Genomic DNA, 25,229 nt, shown 5'->3' on the forward strand with positions numbered 1-25,229 from the left:
ATTCATATAATAAAGTGACTGATTTAATTAACTGTTCTACCAGATTATTTAGGATACCTGTAACTCTGAAAAGGGGGATTTGTATCTCCTCATAGGTAGGGACAAGATCTGTATTGCCAAACAGCAGAAACCAAGAAAACAAATAGCCCCACTTGAGGACTAGAGGCTAAAGAAAGCTTAAGGGTACTCAATTATTATTATTTTAAATCACTCAGTCCATATCAACCACATAAGCAATTAATTTAATCATCAGAAGAGTTCTACCACTTCTTTATATATTTAAAACTATATTGTCAAGGATCTGATGCAAGCAGGGCATACAGCTCCTTGTGCACCCACTCAGAAAGCCTGTCACTGAAAATTGCTGTTCCTCACCAAGAGAAACTATTTTTGGAAACTAATCAGGCCTAGAGCTCCCCGCTCTTCAGATATAACCTTGCGTTTTAGTGTTACACAAAGCAGCTCACTATTGGGGTTTAATGAATTAAATAGAATTAACTAGTTTTTTTAATATTATGAACCTAGTATTTGCTACTGCGAATTTCCGCACGGTATGGCTTCACCTCACAAGCATTCTTAACAATACTAGATAAATATCATTTGCACTTGATTTTTTCATCTGTTAAACAGCCACAAAATATGATGCTCTCACAAGCACCTTTTTTGGTGAGAAGGGTAAACAAGCACTCTATTAAAGCATTATAAACATTCAAGGTGATTTGATCACTTCTCTCTTCTGTTGCAACACATTGCTGTATATCTTCCATTTTCACAGCATATTAAAAAAAAAATCTCACAATCATCCACAAATTTAGAAATTTGTTAAGTCTGCATACACATAATTTGTCTGCAATAAACTTCAACATCCCAGCAATCTTTCCTAAAATCTCTAAGTATTTTATATCCAGCCTTTAAATGTACTGATGTAGATTTTCTAGTTTTGTTGCTTTTTGGTTTTTGTTTTGTTTTTTTTTTTTAAAAAAAAAAGGGAATAAATTTTGACAATAAAGCTAAAGTTACCTGTAGCAACTTTTACAGCAAAACACCTGATAGCACTAATTTAATTATAGCCTTGACAGAGTTAGGATGGCCTTGTCTCAGGACTGTGTCCTGCATACTGTGCATTTTTAGCCCATCTATAATATCAGAATGTTAACAAGCCTCATGTGTTAACTCTGAATTGCACACATACAGGAAGACAGACATTTATTTGTATTTTCCACCAATCAAATGTAATGCATCTGTGAACAAGTCAGTTTATTGCAAGTAAATGTACTTTTACTTAAGATCATGAGAAGATTCTAATCTCAAGCAAGACAAATCAATTTCACAAACTTAATTCACACAATGCAAATAAATGCTTCACATTATAGACATTTAGATTTTCTTTAAACCTTTTTATTTAGAGATTTTTCTGGTAAGGAGATATACCATAGGAAAGCAATTTCACTGGCAGTGAGGTATGTATATACTCTACCAAAATACTCCTCTTGTTTTAACTGCTTTTAACTTTATTTACATATAAAGAAAATATCAATGCATATCCTTGGCTTAACTACAGTATCTGTTACCCTATATGAGTAAAATGAAATGTTACTTGCATACAAAATTGATTTGTAGAGGAATCTGATTTGATTTAAACAAAACTCATGTTCTGAAGACAGTTTGAATGAACAAACACAATTCATCATGACCAAGACACCTGCACCATATTTCCATCCTCACAGCACATTTATTTCGGTAATTCTGTAAGTAGGTCCTTAGCATGAGCATAGTGTTACAGTTTTCATACATATAATCACATCCAAAACAAGCTCTAAAATTTAAGTTGTAAACATTCTCTTCATATGTAGAAACATTTCAATCTGTGTTCAATTTTCTAAATTGATCAATCTTTTAAACAGAATTATAAATGAAAAGTCTACTCTAACTGTGTAGTGAGCAATGCTTATTAGTACATTTCTACAGTGTTAAATAAAATAGTAGAGAGGCAAACTTCTGTAAGCAAGTCAGACTTGAAGTAAATCATCATAAAGAAACAAACTTGTTAACAAAAAGATGCTTTGTAATAAAGAAAGTTGGATTGAATCTACTATGATACAAAAACATAAGGGTAAATACCATCTTTGTTGACAAGTAGGAGGTAGCATGGATGCACCACTTTATTGTCAGTGAGAAATGCAACTGAAGTAAAGAATATTTCCTTACCATAAATTTCCAGTATTATGTACATATTTCTCTTAGAAATTTGTTTAAACAAGTTTCCCTCCACTTTTTAGTACAAAAAGCCTCATGTGATTTAAAAAAAACACTTACACACCTAGATAGAATAGTACTAATTGCCCTATTTGAATGAAACAGTCTCTTGAACTATGAAGTACATGATATTTAATGCCCTAAGTTGAGTAAATTGTATTAGCAGTTCTTGGTATTATACAAAACACTACATACATACAAACAAAATATAATAATATCTTATTTTACTATGTAATTCTTTTTGGAATAAACAGAGCCTTGATTTGGGTAACACTGAAGAGAACATGGTTTTTTTGTTTTATTAAAATCTGCCTTTTAAGTACCCATGTGCAACAATTTAAAAATGGCTGCCATACATGTAATGGTCTGGTATTGATAGTGAACACAGTAACTGACAAAAACATAATAAACCTTAAAAACACATCTTCCACCCTATATAAAATATAAAGACTACTTACTGTAACTGTTAAGTATTCAATTTATTTTGATGTTACTGCAATTCAATTCCTCTATTTTTCTGTCTTTAGCATTTATAAACATAATTTAGTGTAGCGATTTATTTTAAAAAATGACAAAGTATTTCAAATTTACATCCAATTAAAATTCAAAATTTTTCCTTGTTCTATGATGCTGCTTCTGCCATCAGTAAAGAAAATGAAGTTTCAGTAATTGAAGCAGGCTTTTTGAGTAGTGATGTGACTTCAACCATGCCAGCTCCAGTCCGTGGAAGATTTGCGTTGACAATGTGTCGCTGCAAGTGCTTTATCCAGTCTTCTTGAACAGACAAAGGTCCTCGAAAGACCAGACCACAAAACCTATGCAAATATTAAAATTATTCCATCAAGATATATCTAGTTCTACTGAAAAATTATAAACTAAAGACATTAACTGGAAAGTCTTAATTTTCGTGAAGTTTGTTTCTACATATTTTAGCTGAAAACCTTAGTAACTGAGTTCATTTTCATTAACTGTGAGCACAAAACATATGCAGTTTATACACCTTACACTCTTACAGTTTAACACTAGCAACAAAAATCTGTTGTTCTTACGTAAGGTTTCTTTGAAGGACAGAGTATTACTCAGACATGACCAATAAGATTTTAGCTAGAGAAACGGTTGGCAATCTAATACCTGAGTATGACTGATCCAAGTCCTCTTGTTATAGGCAACTGCTTCCACCCCCCACGCCCCCCCATTACTATTCAGTTTAATCACAAACACATTTACAGGATACAATCTTAAACTTCAGGACTAAAATTAGCAAGCTCTTAAGAACATGTTATTTCAATGAAAAAGAACCCTATGTACCTGCATCTGAGTATGTAAACTTCATCAGCACTATGAGGTAATGGCAGCATTTTTTTCTTGCTTCCAGATCTTGACCTTGACTTCTTTTGCTTACAATCTAAAGCTAAGAAGAGAGAAATTTCCATACGTGAAAGTGATACTTCAGTGACTGTTAACCAGAGATATTTATAGTTAGCATCTCCTATAGCAACAGTGAAAAGACATCTACCTCCTTGTTATTCTACATTTACTCATAATCTAAATCCAAAACAATGACAGTATGCTCTAAGAATTTTACTGGTAAAACACATGAAGCTTAGTTTTTTAGTTTAGCACAGTGCTTGCTCTTTAAAAGACTAGATAATTGACATTCAGCATTAAACTGTTGTTTTAGTATCAGCAAGCACCTACTAACCTATGGCAGAATTATACAGAAGCAAAGCACCACTAGAAATTCCCTTTCATGCATAAAACACTCTCAAAATCTTGGAACTTGTTTTGTAGTTCAAGTATCATCATAAGATCACTCATGTTCAACCAAGTTACAACTTCACAAAGTTGTAGCTTTCAGCTAATAAAATCAAGAATTTCTAGTTTGAACACCTGTTTTTAACATAAAGCAAAAGTGTCCTTTTATTCTAAGAATTTCAAATGAAGCTTTCCCCTCACTCCTAACTGAATTCTAATATGTTTTACAAAAATCACATATCAATCCTTGGCAGCAGTAGGAGCTGGTATTAGGACAATGAACAAGGGATGGCAAGGCCACTTTTAAAATTCAGTCTAAGCATTTGAAACTATGTATTAAAATAATGTGTGTGAACAGGAGATGCATAGCAAATGGGTTCCGTTAGCACTGAGGTCTGTACTTCCCATAAAGAGATGTAACACGAATCTGTAACAAAACCTGGAGATTCAAAGCAGCAGCCAAAGTTGGGGGATAAGGGGATTAAACTGAGTCAATATTGTTATACTGAGAACAGCTGATAAAGCTCAAGAAAAAACAAGAAGTCTGGGACTGCTTGAACTGAGAAGTGTATCTAGCTACACTCTATTCCAAAACACAAGACACTGACACTAAAACTCCACAGAAACGTGAGAGACAGTAACAAGTGCCGTTCTTGACACCAAAAAGGCATAATGCTATGCTACTGAAGCATCTTAACGGTAAAATTAAAAAAATTATTACACTTAAGTTTTGACTCCTGTAACACAAAACAGAAGAATAAACTTAGCATTCTGAAGCATAAGACATCATCTGGGGAGGCAAAACATACTGATATAAAGAACACACAGTCTTGATTGCATCCTTCATTTTTCTTATGTCCTCCAAATAAGCACCTCTCAAGCTTTTACCCTGTAGCCAAACTTTTAATTTGTAGATACACCAGATATTTCCCAGTTCCATCTCCAGACTTAAAGATTCCTACAGTATGTAGAAAAATTAGAATGATTCTTCTGAGGTCTGAAGGTACCAGAGAACTAATCAAACAAGTAGAAAGCAGATACCAACCTAAAGAGACTTCCTTCGGACCCTGGGTCAAGCCATCATTAGGAAGATGAGGCTCAACAGCATTTTATCTGATAGCAGCAACAAAAGTCTGGATATAAATGCAGTAACCCAAGGTGGCGGGGGAGAGAACAACAGAAATGGCCAAGATACCTAGTCACTTTTCCAGAAGTTAAGGGGTTCTCAATGCTTTATGCTCTCATCAAAAGCATATTCTTCATACAGTTAGGAAGAAAAAAAGCTAACTATCTTTCAGGCTGTAGGAACTACAAAGTAATATAAATATTTTACATACCGCACCATCAGTAACAAAATCACCAGAAATGTAAGACAAAATACTGAAGCCCAGACACCCGTGCTCTGAAGAGAATTATTTGCACAAAGGGCAACTTATCTGAAGCAGTTATTACAGCAAGCACTTTGCCATTGCTGATTTTGCAGAACATCACAAGAAGGAGGGAAACAGAAGTCAGTATTATCCAAATGCAAACACACCTGAGTTGCATCTGATGTCAGTTAGTTGATGTCAGTTGATATGAGTTAAAAAAAAAAAAAAGCAGTAGACAGTAGTCTCCTTCTAAAGAAGCCTACATGCATTTGAAACAAGAACTGGTTTATTTCCTTCATGTTGGCAAACTTAAGACATTCACTCCCATCAATGTATTTGATTTTACCCACATACATTCCAAGTGTTTCAGAGAGCTTTCACTTTCTTAGTAGACCTAAATTGGTCTTCTGCAACAGTACCTGAAACCTAATTGTTTTGAGTGTGTAATCTTCTAAGAAAAAAACCCCTCTGAACTACTGTGCAATCAAACAGACAGCAACACAAACAGAAACTGCCATAATGTACCAGGAGAGATAGTTTCTACTTCCTTGAAAGGTAGCTTTTCCAAGAACAATGAGAAAACAAGGAAAACAAAAGAATAGGCATCTTCTCCGAGCCATTTATGACGGAGGCTCTAGATAGAGAAATTACAAAACAAAGAACAGAAAATACCACAGTAAAAGACATCAAGAAAAAAAATTCTGATCACTCAACGCATTCTCAGAGTAATTTACCTAAGATTGGAAGTAGATTTGCCCAAGCAAGATAGCTGTTGTTACAAAAGGTAGAAAACACTAAGAATACTAAACCTGAGTTCTGCAAGACGCATTTTTTGTTCCCGTTGTCTTTTGATCTAGTGAACATATTTCTTCACATTTTAGGGGGCACAAAGCAGAACAAGTACATTCTGAAGTTACTCCAGTGAAGCAGGAAGTGGAGAAAGACTAACATCTGGGTAAAGCTGATTGAAAACCATAATTTCAACACCGGTTATCAAATAATTGTACCAGTAACTGTCACATTAATTTCATTTTTGTCTATCTAGAAACAAGTTTAAATGAAGTCACATACACACACTTAAGTACTCTGTTGATACGATTCTTACAAGTGCTTTGCAAGCACCGTCACACCATTGCCTCACCCATAAGAAAGCATAGCCATGTTCTGACCAAAACACAGTTACTGTTCTTCCAATGCCTTTACTGTAACAAAGCATGACCTCCTCAGAAACTATGCTTTTAGCACTTTCAGGAAGAGACCAAGGATAGTTTAGCCCTAGTAAGCTGCATGGAAATTGCAGCAAATTGCCAGAGAGAGGCAGGAACTACCTACTGTTAATGCCTACTTTGTGGCTATAACAACTCCCAAACTATCATCATTCTCCATAAAGGCCCAATTCTTTTTGGAAGAATCCTCCTTCCATCAAGTTTGGCCACCTGGTGTTTCTAGTTGCTATTCCAAAAATTTTTATGTAAACAACCAGTTATACCACTTCATCAAACCTATGATACAGCATGACAGAGAAACAACCCATCTAAAACAAAAGACAATCAAACTTTGAAGGAAACTCCCTGAGACACTCAAGTTCAATTTCAGAGCACACTCTACAGAAAAAAAATATGCTAGGTAAAAAAGCTGCCTATAAAAACCTTCTTTACCTCTGTGACTGCTTATGAAGAAATAATACAAGCATATGGAGATGAGAGGCTAAAATGAGCATGCCTAAGACAACACGGAATTAGAAAGTCACAATAAGAGGTCCTTCATGCCACGACATTCGGTCTGAAGTTCACAATTGAAGTGCATTTATGCTAATTTGCATGCTCCACTTCTTGATGTCCCCCAACATGGAACACTTCTCATTTCAGGAAGACTAAAGTTGTGTTTTTATTCAGACTTCATTACTTTTGTCGTAAGTGTTTGGTGTATGTACAGTAACACAAGTTGAATAATTGCATGCATAAGTGGATCTAATTAACCATTTAAAAACACTGCCAATTAAAAAGTAAAAAAAACCCTTATCTTTCTTACATATTTATTCACTATTTTTTCAAATTCAATCACTTGCTAGCTATCCTCATCATTATTGCATTAAAAAAAAAAAAAGCCCTCCAGTAATTTGTTCCCTAAAGGATTTTATAGAATACTAAAAATTAGCTCATAGTGCCGGTTGATCAGTTATAACTGTAAGAGAACAAAATAAAGACACACAAAGCCAGTGGATCTCAAGATTTCTGTTGTAGCCGCATATGCTTCCACAGTAAACTTCCTGAAGCCATAATTTTGACAAAGCAGTATTAGAAATCATTTGAAAGTATAGTGGCTGCTTGAACTGCTACCTTAGTCCTACTGTTGGCTCAAAGGCCAGACTCCTTGCTCTGTATTTTATTGATCTCTCTCAAACTTCTGAAAAAGCAGTCTCCATCTACAGAAGGAAAGACCAGAGAACAGAGTGGTGATTCCCAGAAGATGACAGTTGGTAAGAAGAGACTGAGTATGTGAAGAGTCAACGAAGAGAAGATGTAAAAAGCCAGGGTGCAACAGAATATAAAGAGACTTTGGGGGAGAAAAGAGGCCTAGAACGAAGAAAAGGAAGGAAGCTGGATATACAAGTGTATCAAGAAGACTGAGATGCATTCTGAAGATTTTGCATAGGTCTGTCCAATGCTCTAATCAGAAGAAAGAAGCAGGTTTGCCACTTGCTCTGATAAACACAAATGTATTGCTATTCATCAAAACAGGTATAAAAGGAAATTAGCATTTACTCAAGATGAGCAATTAAATAACTACATTGTTCAAAACTAGACTGCATAACAAAAATCCCAAAAATTTATGTTCCAGTCAGACATTTGAAGACCATAATGCAAGCACTAATACAAAATCAAGTAACTATCCAAATGAACTTAGACTGGCATTTGCTATACAGTGGATCCATACTGCATAACTATAGGCACAAACTAAGTTTACCAAACACTAACCTTGAACAGCCAATAGCGTAGAAAGTTTCACTTCTATGATAGTTTTTTTGAGTTCATCTTAAAATTTACCATTATGGTTAACTAAGTCTATTATACCGCTAAAACTGTCAAGTTGCATTTGAAAAAAAAAAAAAAAAAGTAAGATTTAACTAAATGTGATCAAATTACTGACTGAAAACACAGGACATCTGCTAGAAAAGCAGTATGATAATAGTCAATATCAAAAACATCTTCTCAGTTTTTCAGTTTGTCTGCATAAGACTAGTATGTATAGCACTAGGAAAGGTCTCACTTTGGTGACATGCAGATATTACTCTCTTACTAAACAGAAATGCCTAGATAACAGCTGCCAAATAAAAGAATTACAGCATTTATGTTTACATTCAATTATGTATTTAGAGCAAGAAACTGAGACAGATATTCAACCAAGGTGATTTCTTTTTGGTAGTGATGTTTACTTTAGAAGATATAAGAAAGGCTTTGTGAAAACAGAAGTAGGAACCTGTATAAATGTATCCTCACTGTCTCCATGCAGGTTCCAGGCTGAAGCCAAATTGAAGACATTTCAAAATTGCTCTCAACCACAACCATTTTTTAATATGAAAAACTGAGATCTCCCCAAGAGCGACACTCATAACAAAGTTTAAAACTAGTGTGTGCTAGTGAAATCTTGCATTAAAATAACTGTCTTTACAAAACCTCTAATATAAAGTGGAATATCAAATAAAACCACTGTGTAAAAGCATATCTTCTGGTCTACAAGCCTTGCATTGAGCTTGCTCAAATGAAAAGTCAATAGCAAAGTTTACAAACTTCACAGTTGCAACAGTTTTAATGGTAATAAGTTAATACAAATATACAGTGGCTGCATAATGTTATAGGTAGAATTTAAGCCTAAATTATTGGTTTCAGTGAAAGGCTTTTATTCATACAGTACAGGCTTTTTATCTGGCTCAGCTCCAGCTTTTAAGATAAAAAGATTTTTAAAAAAAGATTTGTTTCTAACTTTTTTTTTTTTAAAGCTTTGTTTCTAACCTAATTTTAAACAAACTTCCAGGTTCAATGACCTCAAGAAAACTCAGAGGAGTTTTCTTTCAGTTCTTTTAAAGAAAATGGCAACTGTTCTGATGAGTAATCTACTACTTCACTAGCAAAATACATTTCTTAAAGAAAATAAACAAAAATCCCTGAAAGCTACCTTCACTTTTCCCATTTAGCAAAATGGAAGCTGAGGTACAAGGACCTTGTCCAGGATCCAATCTCTGTATACTATCCTGTTTGTCACAGTATCTCCTCCACTGAATTACTGTTAAGATTTCAACATGTAATTTAAATACACAGATATTGAAAAATATTTCACCAGTAGGTATACAAGTGAAGTAACTCAACACAGGGCTAATATCAAATCACAGCAGTGGTAAATGAAGTCCGGTATCATCATCTCTGTATTGAGTAAACATGAAAATTTTCAGAATCACTAACTAAAGGCATACACTCCTACATACTGGGTATTACTGCATCTGCTGACTTTCTTCAAATTCTACTTTGTTATAGCACTTAGTATAACGTAAGACCTGGCAGCCACAGGCCCACCTTGTAAAAATATTTCTTTTAGCCTTCTGCAGATTAAAAAAAAAATAAATAATTATGCATTTTTCCAAAGCATTATGTAAAAGTCTGTACACCAGAAAACTGGTGGTTTCCCTTCTTAATCACTGAATATTCCAGACTTCAGATCTCCAAATTTTCCTATACTCCATCTCTGCTCCCCAATTTGCTGTTGATCATACTGAGTCCCACTAATTTCAGCAATAATCCAAGTAAACTCAGAAACTGCTGACAGCCAAGCAAACTGCAGGTCTCTGGAAACAAGTCAAAATACAGTATATTAGAGGAATTTCAAAATGAAGTGTGTTTTAATAAAAAACATTAACAGCAGTGCCAAATGCTGTATTTTACTTAATGGCAGGCCAGGTAGATTTTGTGATCCAAACAAGAAATGAAACCAACTACATACGTGTTAGAAATACAAAAACTGTAAAATTACTTCCTTTTCCTATTTTAACTACAGTGTTCTTTGTAATTATAGTACTAGACTGTAAAAATTACTTGTTGGTTTGTTGTGGTTTTTTACTTTTTTTTCCCCCTTCTCCTTTTTGAGGTACTTTTAAACACATCATTAGAAGGCCAACTAGTTGGTTTGGAAGTTGTGATATTGTAGGAGAATGAATTTAAGTGACCATCTCTTAGTTTTGCTTACATACCTTAAGTGTTGGGTCCAAAATAAATGAGTAAGAATGAAAATCAGACACAAGAGTGGACAACAGCAACATTCCTTTTCTTACAAGTTGCTGAAGTTTTATGTCAAATAAATTGTTTACCAGCAGAAGCTTCAAAATTACTTCGAATTAACATATGCTTTTGTCCAGTCTGATGAGGAAAATGTATCATAGACAGACTTGCTTTTTACATCTGTAACAAAACATACCTGTCCCAGTCAAAAGTCCAGCACTCTTCTTTCGTGCATAAGCGCGTAAGTGGTTGGACAGGCTAACAGCACTTGTAAACGTCGTATTGCAATGCACACACGTTCTAAGCTTCACAGGCATACCTATCATTCAAAAGAAAACTATAATCCAGTTCTCTCTTCAAAAAATGAAATTCTCAAAGCGTTGTAAAAAGTTTTCTGCAATAAAGATGGTTTAAAATATATTCACTGCATTGACGCAATTGTTTAGTATATTAGAAGGATCCAAGTTAACTGTTATTAGTTTTCCATGTAGTGCTTTAAGCCAAACCATGTTATTTGAAAAAGAACAGAAAGGAGGCAACTTGAGCCCATTAGGCTACTCTGCATTTAATACCTACTATCAAGTTCCTACAGATCTCCACATTATGAAGGTCTAATCCCAAAATACAATCCTGCAATTTGAATAGCACAATTCTGTTGAGAAATTTCAGAGCTTGTAACATTTCTAATAAAGAGAATTTAAAAAGTCTAGTTGACGAAGTGATAGTTAAAAGTGTTTTACCCATAAGACTGAAGAGCTCAATACTAAATTAGGCTGCTGTTGAAGGCTCGGAGAAAAAGGTGGTAAAACACACCACTGAACAGCTGTTAGACAAAACATTTTGTTCAGTGAATTTTCTGTTCATTACTTTAGATGCGCAATTGATAATGAAAGTTAATGATTTGAAGTTTTTTGCTAAAATCTTTGTGCTAAATAAATGATCAACAAAGCAACATGCTATTTATCACAAGAAAACAGTGAAACAATACTGAACTCCTCACTTACCAGAGAAAGAAACCATTATAACTTATCCCCTGCTCAACTTCACCATGTTTCTCCCTCCATTTTACAAAAGATGTATTGTTTTGGTCAACTAATACTTCAAGTTCTCTACTAACAGATTATTAGAAGAATAAACGAAAAAGCTAAAACTACTCAGCTGGAAAGCCTCTGGTTTGCAGGAAAGAAAGAATCCTATTCTCCAGCAGCCCACAGAAGACATGCTGTTTTGTCAGGCAAGGTACAGAAGAAGAATACCTGGTTGATAAAAACCTTTTTAAAAACTAAAACCAGAATTAGAAATATTTGCCTTTTTAGGAAAAACAGAAGAATTTCAACTTAATGTTAAATATTTTCTTAATAACTCAACTGGCACAGTGCGTTAGTTGTCAAATTCTGTTACCTCAGCCACAGATAATTATAGGGCCCCATTCATAACTGTTAGTACTCTGCAAGCACATGTTTATTTTTACCTGGTTGTTCATCACAACCAAAGAGGTGCTACCTAGTATTCAGCAGTAAATATTAAACAGAAAGCAATACACAATGTCAGGTTTGGCAAGCTATTCCTTTAGCATTGTTTTTCAAATCATTAAGCCTGTCAAGACACACTCCCTTTATTAAGCAATCTCCTGTCTTAAAGGACAAGCACGGATGTCCAGAAGACATTAAATGTAACTGTATTCCACCTCTGCTACATCATTTTAGAAAGCCACCTTTGTTAAGAAATTGATTGCCATACATTTGTAGTCCCTTAAAAGAACTTCTGAACACATTGGATTGTTGTTGTTTTCATTTGTTTAAAGGAAGACAAGAATATAGGTGAAAAAGTACTAGGCACTGCCAGTTTTACTAACCTGCACTGGGTAATAACAAGAAAACCAACAGAACCAAAAAAAGTCAGGGATATAAAAATAAGATCCTCAATCTAAAGAATCCTGCAGCATTATAAGGTGGTGTCCAAACAAGAAACGGGTAAATGCAAGCTCTACATACACATTAAGAGGACGTTGTAAGAATTCCCCAAGACTAGAAGTAACTCTTATGTGACAAGTAGGTTAAAAACATCACTCTAAAAACCTGCTCTGTTAGTATACAGAGTATCTAGGAAGTTGATTAAAGAATTGTTTCATTAGCACAATTCTCAGTGGAGGGGCAATCACTGTCCGCATTGGTCAGGGGCTGTGCATTAGAAACCTGCTGGCTACAACTGTATTCCGACAAAGCTTGAACCAGCACAGGTCTTCACTCAGGACAGACAGGCCCTAAGCAAGCATCAGTTTCTCACAGCAGCCGCAAATTTGAAACAAACAAGAATTATTCTATGTTGTAAGAGTATGTTTGCCTAAACCCATCATAATTACTTGACAATGATTCACTAATTTGGAATATTATGCATTTATAATGGTATCAACAGTTCTGTTAGTTTAAGCAATTGCTGCTTTGCACAAACCTCAGAAGATGTAAATGGTAGTTCCCAAACCAGTTCTTTTAATGCCCAGAAACAGGCTTACAAGCCCAAACATTTCAGAACTGTTAGTCTACCAAATATGCATGGACACTTCACTTGCTATTGCAGGATATGTCTTCTTCCTTACTGAGGCTCATTTTGTGTCCACTTTGAATTTGTTTGCCCAGCCATATACAGAACAAGAACTATGTTCCATGCAAAAACCTCTCAGTGCTGTTGAGGGGTTTTTTTACTTTAGAAAAAACATGTCAGAAAAATTTTCTGTGCTACATCTCGCAGCCAGTGTTCTCTGGAACTGAAACAAGAATTAAATGAACAGAAGCCCAAATAAAATACTCTGCACTTGTACATTTTCTATGAATTAAAGGATTCTTTGGAAATGTTGTCAAGACAGCTAGAAACATCTTCTTACCTGACTGCATAGTCAAGTCCATTTTTTGTGGCTGATACATCAATGGACTGTCTTCATTTAATGGAAGAACACATTTCTGAACAAACCTCTTTCTTGCTGTTTGATTATGAATCTTTTGAGGAGAAATATCAGGATTCCTTTCTTCTCCTAACCTCTTATTTTTCAGGAGTTCTATCAGTGTAAGTGACTGATTTTTTTTTTCATCATGTAGTACTGCTTTTGTTTCATCACATTCATTTAGGAAACTCAGCCCTTCTTCCTCTGATGCAGACACAGATGTATCTTCAGTCTTTAGGCCATTATGGTATGCTTCAAGAGGTATAACATTCTGAGATAAAAAGTCATCATTTGATGCAAATTTCTGAGCAACAAACGGTCTGGGAATAATGCGGCGACTGTTCAAAGCCTTTAGGATTTTTTCATACTTCTCTTCATTTTGCATCATCTCATTCAGAACACAGATCGGAGACTTGTGTGCGTCCCACTTGGTTTTGCCAAGCCTCTTCAGGTGTCCTCGCACATGATTAGACAATCCAATTTTAGTATCGAACCAGCCTCCACAGAGCTGACATGTATGCTCAGAGGAAGTCTCAGATTTCTCAATCGCTACAAAGAAAATAATTATCATGTTTTTTGACAATTATATAGTCAAACATTACAACAGCATATCACAAGAGAGACTTTATAACAAGATAAAGCAAGTCTTGTTTAGTATTCAGTAAATACCTTTGTACCTTTATACCCAAATTAAAAAAAACCCAAAACCCAACCCCCCCAAAAAAACAACTTACCTTTTCTAACACGTTTAACAGGAGTTCCTGTTCCAGTTCTTTTAAAATGCTGCATTTTGTCACTTGTAGCTATCTGTTCTGGTGAAACAACATGACGGGCTTCATAGCTTAGTCCAGCTCTGTGAAGATGTCCTCTGACATGATTGGACAATCCAACACCTGTTTCAAAGGTTGCTGGACAGTATGGACAGGACTTCTTTTCAAGCGACAAATCAGTCCAATGGAAAACTGAATTATGCTTTGGCAATGCTGATCCCACATTTTCTAAATTCTGAGGATCATGCAAATCATGCAGGAAGTTACTACCCTCAGCATCTTCATAATACTCAAAATAAAAGCCATCATTTTGCTCATAACTAAGTGAAGATTTATCACCAGCTTCATGATCTTCCATTTTACCTTTGAATATGGGAAATAGGTTTACATGCTCCTGATTAATATCACTGTAAGTTTCATCCTCCACAGACTGTGTAGTATAATCACATAGTTCAACATTGTCCCATGAACTTTCATCCTCCGTTTCATAGCTGTCTTTTTTTTCAGCAGAGTTAAGTTTCTGTAAAACAACAACAGTCATTTTATGCAGAAAATCTGGATAGCAATCCAAATCATCTGTAACAGAGCCTTCCCTCTTGGATTCTTTAACCACTCTTTTTACAGCTACATGCCTACGATCTTTACAGCCTTTTGCCCTTTTGCAATCAAGATTATTTGAATCCATGACAAAACTATTATTATGGGGACTACTTGATGAAGAAAATAAATGTAAAGAACTGACAGAGTTGGACTCTTCCTTTTTTAAATGCAAAGGATAAGAGTCACTAGATTTTTTAATCATCCTGTAGTTTTCATATTTGTGTCTATATAAATAATTACTGCTTGTTTTCACACTAGCTTTCTGCTTTGCTGCTTGATGAAAACATTTAGGTTTCTGCTCAATGCTATTTCTAACCAAAAAGGTCTTGTTTGTAGAATTTAGATTGCACACACTTACAGATGACTGTGAAACGCTTTTCCGAGCCTTCTGTATCCTGTAGGGCCTCTTGTGAAGTTTTGCGAAGTTACTGGACTGTGAAGTAGAGCCAAATGATCTTTTTACATCCTGTTTTAAAACAGAGTTCTTTGGAAAAGTAGAAGATTGTTTTATCAACTGTTTTGTCCTGCTACCAAAATCTAAAGATTCTTCTATTATGCTGCCTTTTCTTTTTTCTAGTCTAAGATGGCTACCAAAAGGATCAATGCATGATGCTGGGTGTAAATATTCCATGTGTTTTTTTAAAATGCTTCTAGCTGAAGTAGTAAATGGACACATCTTACACATATACGTTGATGACTTTTTTGAGGATCCTAAATATGGGTCTTTCAAGGATGCCTTTTTCTGTGTTTTCCTCTGAGACACATCACTACCGATAATTGAACATTTGACTACTGCTCCATGAGCAATCCCTCGATGGCATTCCAGTTCATTTTCTGTCACAGCCATGAAATTGCATTCCTCACAGCAATAATATCTTTTATCTTTTTCATGGGTCTTTGCATGCTGCACAAATGTTTTGGGACAATTGGTACCAAATACACACTGTGGGCACTGTAACCGTGCACTCCTACCCTCATCCTGAAGTTCTTTCAGCTCACGGATTTCTTCCATCAGTTTCTGCCTTCTTTCCTGGTGTATTATCATATGTTTAAGAAGTGAATTACGATCTCGGAATGTCCTTCCACATTCCCTACATGCATAGGGCCTGGGGACATTGAGATGTCGGAAATGACTGTTCCCATCTAAATGGTACATCATATGTCTATGCAGATGTTTCTTCTCCCTAAAATTCACATTGCACTTTGTACAGGGATAAAATGATGGTTCATCAGTACTGAAAGTAGATGGAGATTCAGAATCATTCTGTTCACATTTATTTTTTAAAGTATTGGAAAGAAAAGTGCTAGTGTGAACAGGAGAAGTATCTTCTGCACAGTTACTAGTAGGACTATAAATGAGCTGTTGAATAGCGTCAACAGCTTCAAGCTCTTCATCTGTGGATTCAGGCTTTACTTTACTCAATGAATATTTCTGTGGTTCTACTATTTGTAGCTCCTCATTCTGCTCTAAGAAGTCAACATTTAATAGTTTTGATTTACTAGGAATACAACTGGTATCACCAAAACAGTCTTCAGTATAGCGTGTTATTTTACTAACATCCATTTTCCTTTTTCGCTTTTTTTCTAAGCCTACTTTACAGTGAATGGGAGACTTCTCTATTGTTTCTTCATTTGTCATAAGAAACTGTATAAACTCTTTTTGTGGATCCCAGCTGGGATCACATCCCGATCTGAAACCACCTGTACCTGAGGAAATGCCTGTTAATGTATCGACACAATCATCTTTTACGAGTAAATTTTTATCATCCTCACAAACTTCTACTTGGCCTACTAAAGTGCTATCTACACTATTTCCTACTGATTTCTGTGAATCACAACCAACTGAAGCAGAGGTAGGTAGATTTTTAATGGAATGAGTCAGGTTCTTAGCATGTGCTACATCAGGTAACAAAAATAAAACTTGGTGCTGATTTGATTTCTGTGTTGCACTCTTTGCAGGCAGCTGAAGATCATGAACCACTGTCAAAGTTGAGCAGGAATCTGTGTGATGATCTACTGTCTGTCCAGTGGTTAATGAAACACTGCCTTTATTCATAATGGAAGTCTTAGTTGAGGTGGAGTGTGAAACTGGTCCATTAACAGCAGTTCCTCTAGATAAGATAAAGTTTTCACTAGAAACAGTAGGAGCACCAGTGTGTATAAATAGAGAAGTCTGGCCTCCACTTAAGGCTTTTTCAGATCTGTCCCTTGACAGCTCCTCAGGCAGAGTCAACGTATTGTTCTTCTGAAACGATGTGTCACTCTCTTGTGGTTTAGGAATGCCACCCTCTTCCTCAGATATGAAATTATCATCACATAGGATTTCTTCTTCTTCTTTAGCACCAGTGACTTCAGCATTTATCTCTAAATCATCCATATTGCTGGTCTGTCCATTAAGTATATTTATACTAAAAAATCAAAGAAGAAAAGAATCAGGCAATCTCAGAAATAAATAATGGCCATTTTAATTTACAGTTTTCTTCAGAATCACTTTTCTTCATACTGTAGTCTAAAAATGTTTTGAACTTGCTAAAAATGTCTTTTTAATTTAAAAAAACCCAATCTTTTTAAGATATTCAACACATTTAAAATGAATAAATGAAACAATTTAAAAAACCATTTTTTTACTGTGCTATATTAATAATCATACAGCGAACTAGTTACTGCTCAGTGTCCCAGTTCAAAAAAGCCTGAACACCTATACACAAGCAAGATGGGGGAAATGAGATTGTCGAAAACTGTGCAAATACATCCTACTTGTACATTTACATAAAACTAGAGCTTACATTTAGTTGTTTTCTAGAAGTTAAACAAGTTAGGAGTAAAGGCTACCCAGACATCTGCCAAGTCATTTTAATGATTTTTATTTTATTTTTTAAAAATTCGTACTTCCCTTTACCACCTAGGAAACTCAAATAAGCTTTACGTATGTCAAGGTAGCACTTTTCCAAAGCACTTATATACAACTGATCTGATGCTACACAGAAGGCTGCAGAATAATACTTTGGTATTAAAGGAAACAACACGACTAAACTGATTTTGAACATCTAATTACTGATAGAGACACAGCAAAGGATCAAAATCGCTGCAGAAATTACGTCTTTCAGTACCCTTCTTACAAAAGGGCTCTCCTTGCTTGAAAATAAATAAATTAGATTCTGCTTATAAGGCCTTCTTAAATGATAAACAAAGGTGGGAAAAACCCCACTATTAGAAAGAAACATTTAATTAGGATTTACATAGCAGAGGAAATCATCATGCTGAATTCAGAGCATGACAATAGTATCTACTAGTACAGAAAGCTACTACATATTAATTCCCTCTGGGAGGCCTTGTGTACATAAATGTGTCTTTCTGTAAGTGACTTTCATATACCAAATCATCTACCCAATGCTTAGTAAGCACAAAGGAGCTGCCTACACATGAAAATCAGTGTGTAATAGCAGGAGTGTGAACTTAAGTCTACCCTGGCAGTCACCTCTTATATGAGTCCTCAGAACACAGTAAACATAAGGCATTAAAATACCCATCTAGTAGTTGGAAACATCTATCTATATTTTACAGAAATCACATATTTTATCCTTAAAGAGTACTATTCACTTCGATATTTTGGGGTATTTGATTCCTGCCAAAGGAAGGAATAAAAATATAGTTAATATATATTTATATATCTATTCCATACTTAGTCTCAGTTACCAATTAACATTTTGAATAGAGCTCAGTTAAAAGGAGTCATTACCTAGACTCTTTGAATTAAGAATTTATAACTCACAACTAATATCCATGGCTCCCTGCAATGGTCCTTCATCGAAATCAAGGAAGACCACTCTTGACATCCTTTTTTCCTAAGGAGAAAACACAACCTGGTTAAATGACACCACTTCCATCTTTATACATCACATTTGGGTCTGGCATTTCTATTAATTTTTAAATTCAACATTATGATAGCTATCTACACAATTCAACACTAGCTATGGCCTCATGGAAACCTGTTATTTTGCTTCTTTTGTTTCAAATCAGCAAAAAGACAAATCAAATACTTTAACCTCCTTTAAGTTTGTAAAAAACCCCAAACCTTAAACTATTATGACTTACTTATTTTTAAGACAAAAGTAACTATATTTGGAGTAGAAATATAATGAAAATATTTGCCATTAAAAAAATGTTTCCTTTGCTACTCAGTCATTGAACTAGCCAATTTAGAAATCCAGCAATGCTCATGTCAGACGCATAATAAATGCTTATGTGTATGAAGTGTTTTATTGTATTATTTATCTATAACATATCTTTATGCAAATGTTTCTACTAGACATCCCAGTTTCTGATCTTCCTATTTCTTAGATTTTTGCATCTTTGATGTTTTGAGATAGGTCAATTTTCCACCATAATAAAGACTTCCAATAAGATCACATTCAAAGCTGTCACCCTAAAATGGTGATAATGCACCACCCAGCAGCAGTCTACATCACGTACACAAGTTAGAAATAGGCAGCACAAATATGCACTAAGAATCAGTAATGCAAAAGTCAGAAATAAAGTGCAACCTCCAAGGATGAACAGCTCTAACAATTTTACAGATGAAAAGCTTCATATTGTATCAGGCAGCAGAGTATAAAAATGTTCACAAAAAGTTTACAAGAAATGTAGTAAGCTAGTTTTGCCTGAAAGATGTGTGTTTTCATTTTATTACTGCAGAGGTAGACAAATGTATGCTCAGTCAATTTGAAAGCCTATATTAGCTCTTCTCAACAGGAAGCAATGTTGCTAACGAAGTGGTAAATTCAGTGTTAATGAGTGGCTTCACTGTTACCACCTCTGAGGTAAAGCCTTCCATGTTCCAAGTTCCACCCATCTGTTCTGGTGTGAGGGGTTCAGAGGAAGAACAGACGCTTCCCATTTAAAGCAACTTCACTGGTATCCCCTGAACAGCGGGGCGGCAAACTGAGAATATTGTGCCTGCTTGGAGATTGCAATCCTCATTAACCAGAATGGCTCCTGAAAACTTTTCACAGGTTTACCTGATGAATACGAAACCATGTTGCTCTACATACAAAACCATACTGACACTAAATATTAGTGTTAAAGCTTAAGTTTAAAAGGTGGCTAGGGCACCATACATTCACCTTTAAACTGAGACTCCCTTCAGAGTTATCATGAGCAATATCTAAAACATTACACTGTGCAATCTTGTAAGAAACTCCTTTCTATATTGTGTATTTATGGAGATTGTGAACTATTCCATATGGATCTGATTAAAAGTTTTCTATGGTAATAGAGCTGTCCCTACAGATTTCAGTCTTTGAATCAAGCCTGAAATGCTTACTGTATCAATAATAATGCTGTTACATTTTAATAATTTTCTGCTAATTATCACATTTTTTTCCAGCTATCAGGGTGGTACGATTCACTATTTTGCGTGCAAAACAACAAGAAATTTAGCAGTTTTAACAGCATGCTATTAAGGAAAACATATAAAGTATCTTTATAAATTACAGTAATTTAGAGTCTTGAGATGACACTGAGCCAAGATGCAATACTTCATTTACATTATCTACTCTATGTGTAGAAATTTATACAGTAACAGTGACAGGTGTAACTAGACACATGCAAGAAAACATTCCACCTAATGCCATCGTTTTTGAGGAAATGTTATCATCTAACTTGTGCCATTCACAAAGTACAACACCCAGGGGGGGGGGGGGGGAAGCAAGCAATTGTAACAACTAAGATGCAACCAAGACTAGGCAATATTCTTCGCATGTTTGCGTTGCATTTAAAGTACTATCTTCTCTATACCATATCAGAAATACAGAATTATTAATTCTGTCAAAACATGTAGTAATTAATCCTTACTTAGTGTACTGAAAAATTAAACACTGAAATTAAACATTAAATTTGCTGCAAACAATGCTTGTTATATCCTCTACAAGGGCAAGTACTATACAGTTGAGGTAACTTATATTTAAGCACATAGTACAATATACTTGGGAAATACAAGTGTAAAAATGGCAAGGCTCAAAAAAGCCTACACAAGCATACACAATCTCAGGCTCATACCTTTGAAGCACACTTTATCTAAAAGGCTGGCCAAATTTAATTCAATTGTTTCCATTAAGCCTAGAATGACAGTAGAACAGTTAACTGTTATTCCTGGATTACATGATATGCTATTTATTATATAGAAAATTTTAATATTCAGAAGTAGAAACCAACCAATTATTTAGCCAACTAAGCCATGTTCCACCCCTATTTAACTAAGTACTTTAAAATTTACATAGTTTTAAATTTTGTTTTTCTTCATAAAATACCAGGTTTTTAAATAATGAGTTCTGCAGATATGACTGCCTGTGGCCAGACAGTGTAAGCATTAAAAAAGCGTAAGGTCAGATCTATCTTCAAGCTGACAGATCATAATTTAAATGCCTTAAGCTAATCTTATTGTCTCAAAAATCTTGAACATCAGTATTTTTGCAAACTATCAGCACTTGCTATAACACCCTTACCACACTACATCTTGAGGTTACTACAGAAGAAATGAGGTGATAATTGCATATTAACATAATTATTCGGTAATCCCTCTGAGCAAGCTTCCTAGGTCACTCAGTAATTCAGATTAGATGCAACCTTCCTGTCATCAGATCTATGCTGTCCACTTTCTGTTCATTAATAATTCTTTTTGATAGGAACGTACTTAATTGCATTGTTCTATGTACATTATTAATTGTATTTATTACTGGTAGGTTTACAACATTTCCAAGTTCTTATTTCATAATGACAACCTTCGCTATGTAATAGGGTCACACACCAAATTAAGAGTATTGCCTTCATGCAATGCTAGTTCATTAAAGCTTATACTCCAGTGCTAAGTGTACTACACTTCTGCCTACTAGCAGCTGTAGTTAGATATTTGTCAGTTTCTGTTACAACACCCACATTATTTTACAAGGACTTACAAGAGATTTGAAAGCACACTGGAGCTGAAAAATTAAGACAGAATAATTTGGTTGAGTTTGTGAAAAGCGTGAAGTGCTTTTATGTGTTCTAATATCAAGTTTCTCAAATTCATAAATATAAACCAATAAGCTAAAAGCACAGAGTGACTACTAAGTGGCACAAAAACTTAGATGCTATCTCCTAAACGGAGTGAATTTAATCAGCCTAGTTAAAGTAACTGAAGAAATAGTCTTTCAGCAGTGCTGTAATGAAAGCAAAAATATGCTTGTCCTGTGCTAAGTAACTCCTCTTAAGTCAAGTTCTTTAAACAGATATGTGAATAACCAGGACATTCAAGGGATTATTCAAATATTCAAGAGATAGGAAAGGTTTATCAGGTTTGCACTGTTCCCATTTTTTCTTCAAGACTTTGTTATGTAAATAGAGAAAACTAACAAACCCTACCATTTTATCCACAAGCATTCCTGTAATGAAGCTTTCTCAAATGACAGAGGATGGATGGATGGAACCAAAGTCACAGATTTTTAGGCAACAGCAGACTAGAGAGAGTTTAAGTTCATCATGCACAGGAATAAAGAGGCATCTCCTTCCATTTTGCCCCACCAAGCAGTCTATTCCTTTAACAACTTAATCACGGCAAACATCAAGCACATAGCTTCCATCAAAAGTGAAACGTTTAAGAAACTTTAGAAAATGAAGGTTTGTACGGAGTAATAGAGGAGCTAGCCACATCTTGAGGAAAAAAAAAAAAAATCAAGTTATTTAGAGGAAAACCGCAGAATACTTTTGCCTCTTCCATACAGTAATGCACACAGTTCACACCTCCTGAGTTTTGGGTGCTATCTAGCAATATGAACACACAAAGTTAACAACATTAAGATACTTTGAACATTAGAATACCTATTACTTGTTTTCCACTTTTATCTTTTCTTAAAAAGCTATCCAGATCCACTCTTCAGATGGAAACAGAACCACAAAGACTGATAACCAGAGGATGAGTTTGTGACTCACTTTGCCTTCATCCAGCTATTTGTGTTTGCAAATTAAGTTGTTGAAAATACATTCCCTTCTGCGCAGCAGACACTGACTATCTGTAGACTGCTTACTTAGCTTTGAAACCTACACATTCACCTGAACATTTCTGGATTTTTTTTTAAACTTCTGTAGTGAAGAGACAGCTTGTTTAATATGTGCACCACCATGAATACTCCCCTCCTACACTTACTTTACATATAAGTATATGGTTATTAATATAACTATAGTCTGAGGAGTTCCACTGAAAGTTAGTTATCTTCAATTCAGATCCACAGCTGTCCACAGGAGAACACAAACACTGGAAAACTCCCATAGCTAATCAGACCCCCTTATTAAAAATTATTTTTAAAGCAGACAGAAAAATTACTGATACAACAAGAAGAATTTTTATTATGCCTAAATAAAGAAATACAAAGTCATTGCCACTCACAGTATAACATTTTGTTATACTGTTGAAAGATTTCACTGAGTTGTCTTATCTCTGTGAAATAAGTTCACCAAAGAGAAACTCTAAATTATAGAGGAGTTATCACACAAAAGCAGCTTATATTTTCAGTAACATTATACTTGGGAACGTCAAACCTGAAGCACACTTTTCAGAAAGTTTATTTACCTGAAACTGTTTCTAATGAAACAATTTCTTCAAAACTGTGTGTCAGGTAGCGAGGAAAAAAAAACCCAAACACGTTTCTTTAAAAATGTCAAAACCTCACAAAATCGACTGCTAGTCTAAAATGTTTTGAGTGATATTGTAACATCTCAGATGTGAAAGGAAACACTACACAACTGACTGTCTTGCAATGCAGAAATAATAGAAGAGAATATCATTGCTGCCACTGACCATTCTTAATCTTATTCCTCTAATATTGATTTGCTTGAGAAAATATACCAGTTTGTCACAACGGGGTGCATCATGCTAAAATTCAATACTGAAATCAATAAAACAAATGACAATACAATTTAAGTGTCACAAGAATCAGATGTGTAACTTAAAATACTCTTCTAGTTTTAAGTGCTAATGCAGCAGTTTAAGATGGTTTCACTGGTAGAGACTTTTCAAAGTGAATTAAGTACTTCTAAAAGATGCCTAGTCAGTACAAAAAACAAGACTTTGAATCTGGTAACTTAAGGACAGTCACATATCTAGGAACTCCACAGCCTTCCACAATTTCCCCCAGCACTCCACAACTCTGTTCATAGACATCCAAGTACTTAAGTCTCCACAATCCTGCAGCTCTTTGTCTCGCATGGATTTTCAGTAGTACTAAAAATTAGATATAGTTTAAATTGCACTTCCATTAGTTTCTACTAAAGATGAGAACTACAGTAAAATATTTAATTTTCCTAAATTCAGACATACGTGGTAATGACTACCAGCATTCCAGTAAGACACTGAAGTTTTAAAAATACAGACTTAATGCTCTGTGGTAATACACACCATTTCTCTCTAAAACTGTTCCATTAAGTACTTTTACATGCATAGATAAATTATTTTCCTTTATGTCAATCTCACATACATCTTTCTTCTCTTTCATCACCATGTATTCTTAAGCCTCAAGTATGGTATCAAAAATTGCTTTTATCTACACACAATACAATGAATAATTTATTGACTATCAACATTACAAAACAATAAAGTTTTTCCTGAGTACAGTCTATAAACAAAAGCCCTGCTCCCATCCTTGTCATCAGACAATATTTTTATCAGGCTGCCAAAAAATTAATGGTTGTCATCAGTGGTATAAAGTGTAATTGGTGGTTAGTAACTAGCACTGTATCTTGGGGTTAATACTGTTCAACTGCTTCATTAGTGACCTGGATGATGGGGCACAAGGGACCCTCACAGCAAGTTTGCTGATGATACAAGACTGAGCAGAGTGACTGATACACCAGCAGGTTGTGCTGCCATTCAGATGGGGCTCAACAGGCTGAAGAAATGGACTAACATAAACCTTATGAAGTTCAACAAAGCAAAGTATGAAGCCCTGCACCATGAATAACCCCATGCACCACCAGTACATGCAGGAAAACAGCTGTGCAGAAAAGTACCTGGGAGTCCTGTTGGAGAGCAAGCTGAACATGAGCCAGCAATGTGCCCTTGTAGCAAAGGCAGCCAACTGTATCCTGTCTGCATTAAGAGCACTGCTAGCACACTGAAGGAGGTGATCCTTCCCCTCTACTCAGCACAGGTACGGCTACATCTGGCTTAGTGTGTTCATTTCTGGGCCGCCCAGTCCAGAAGAAATACAAAGCTACTTATCCTCAGCCTGAGGAAAGGTGA

General features: G+C 35.2%; 1 protein-coding gene across 4 annotated transcripts in view; it reads right to left on the bottom strand.

Annotated features, from left to right (window-relative positions):
• Window positions 1–204: 204 nt before the first annotated feature.
• Window positions 205–25,229, bottom strand: part of ZNF644 (zinc finger protein 644) — a 78,375-nt gene continuing 53,350 nt past the window's right edge. For 2 of the 4 annotated variants that reach the window (XM_026853606.1, XM_026853607.1), the window contains exons 3-7: window positions 18,732–18,804; window positions 14,324–17,367; window positions 13,533–14,138; window positions 3,565–3,667; window positions 205–3,071 (exon numbers count right to left, since the gene is read on the bottom strand). In XM_026853606.1, the coding sequence (XP_026709407.1) occupies window positions 2,879–3,071; window positions 3,565–3,667; window positions 13,533–14,138; window positions 14,324–17,336 (3,915 nt within the window). In that variant the 5' untranslated portion in view covers window positions 17,337–17,367; window positions 18,732–18,804 and the 3' untranslated portion in view covers window positions 205–2,878. Of the gene's footprint in view, window positions 3,072–3,564; window positions 3,668–10,847; window positions 10,971–13,532; window positions 14,139–14,323; window positions 17,368–18,698; window positions 18,805–25,229 lie in introns of all 4 variants that reach the window. The other 2 variants (XM_026853609.1, XM_026853608.1) reach the window with 2 other exon arrangements.

This window comes from Athene cunicularia, assembly GCF_003259725.1.
Source record: "Athene cunicularia isolate RWA chromosome 8 unlocalized genomic scaffold, athCun1 chr8_part1, whole genome shotgun sequence".
NCBI lineage: Eukaryota > Metazoa > Chordata > Aves > Strigiformes > Strigidae > Athene > Athene cunicularia.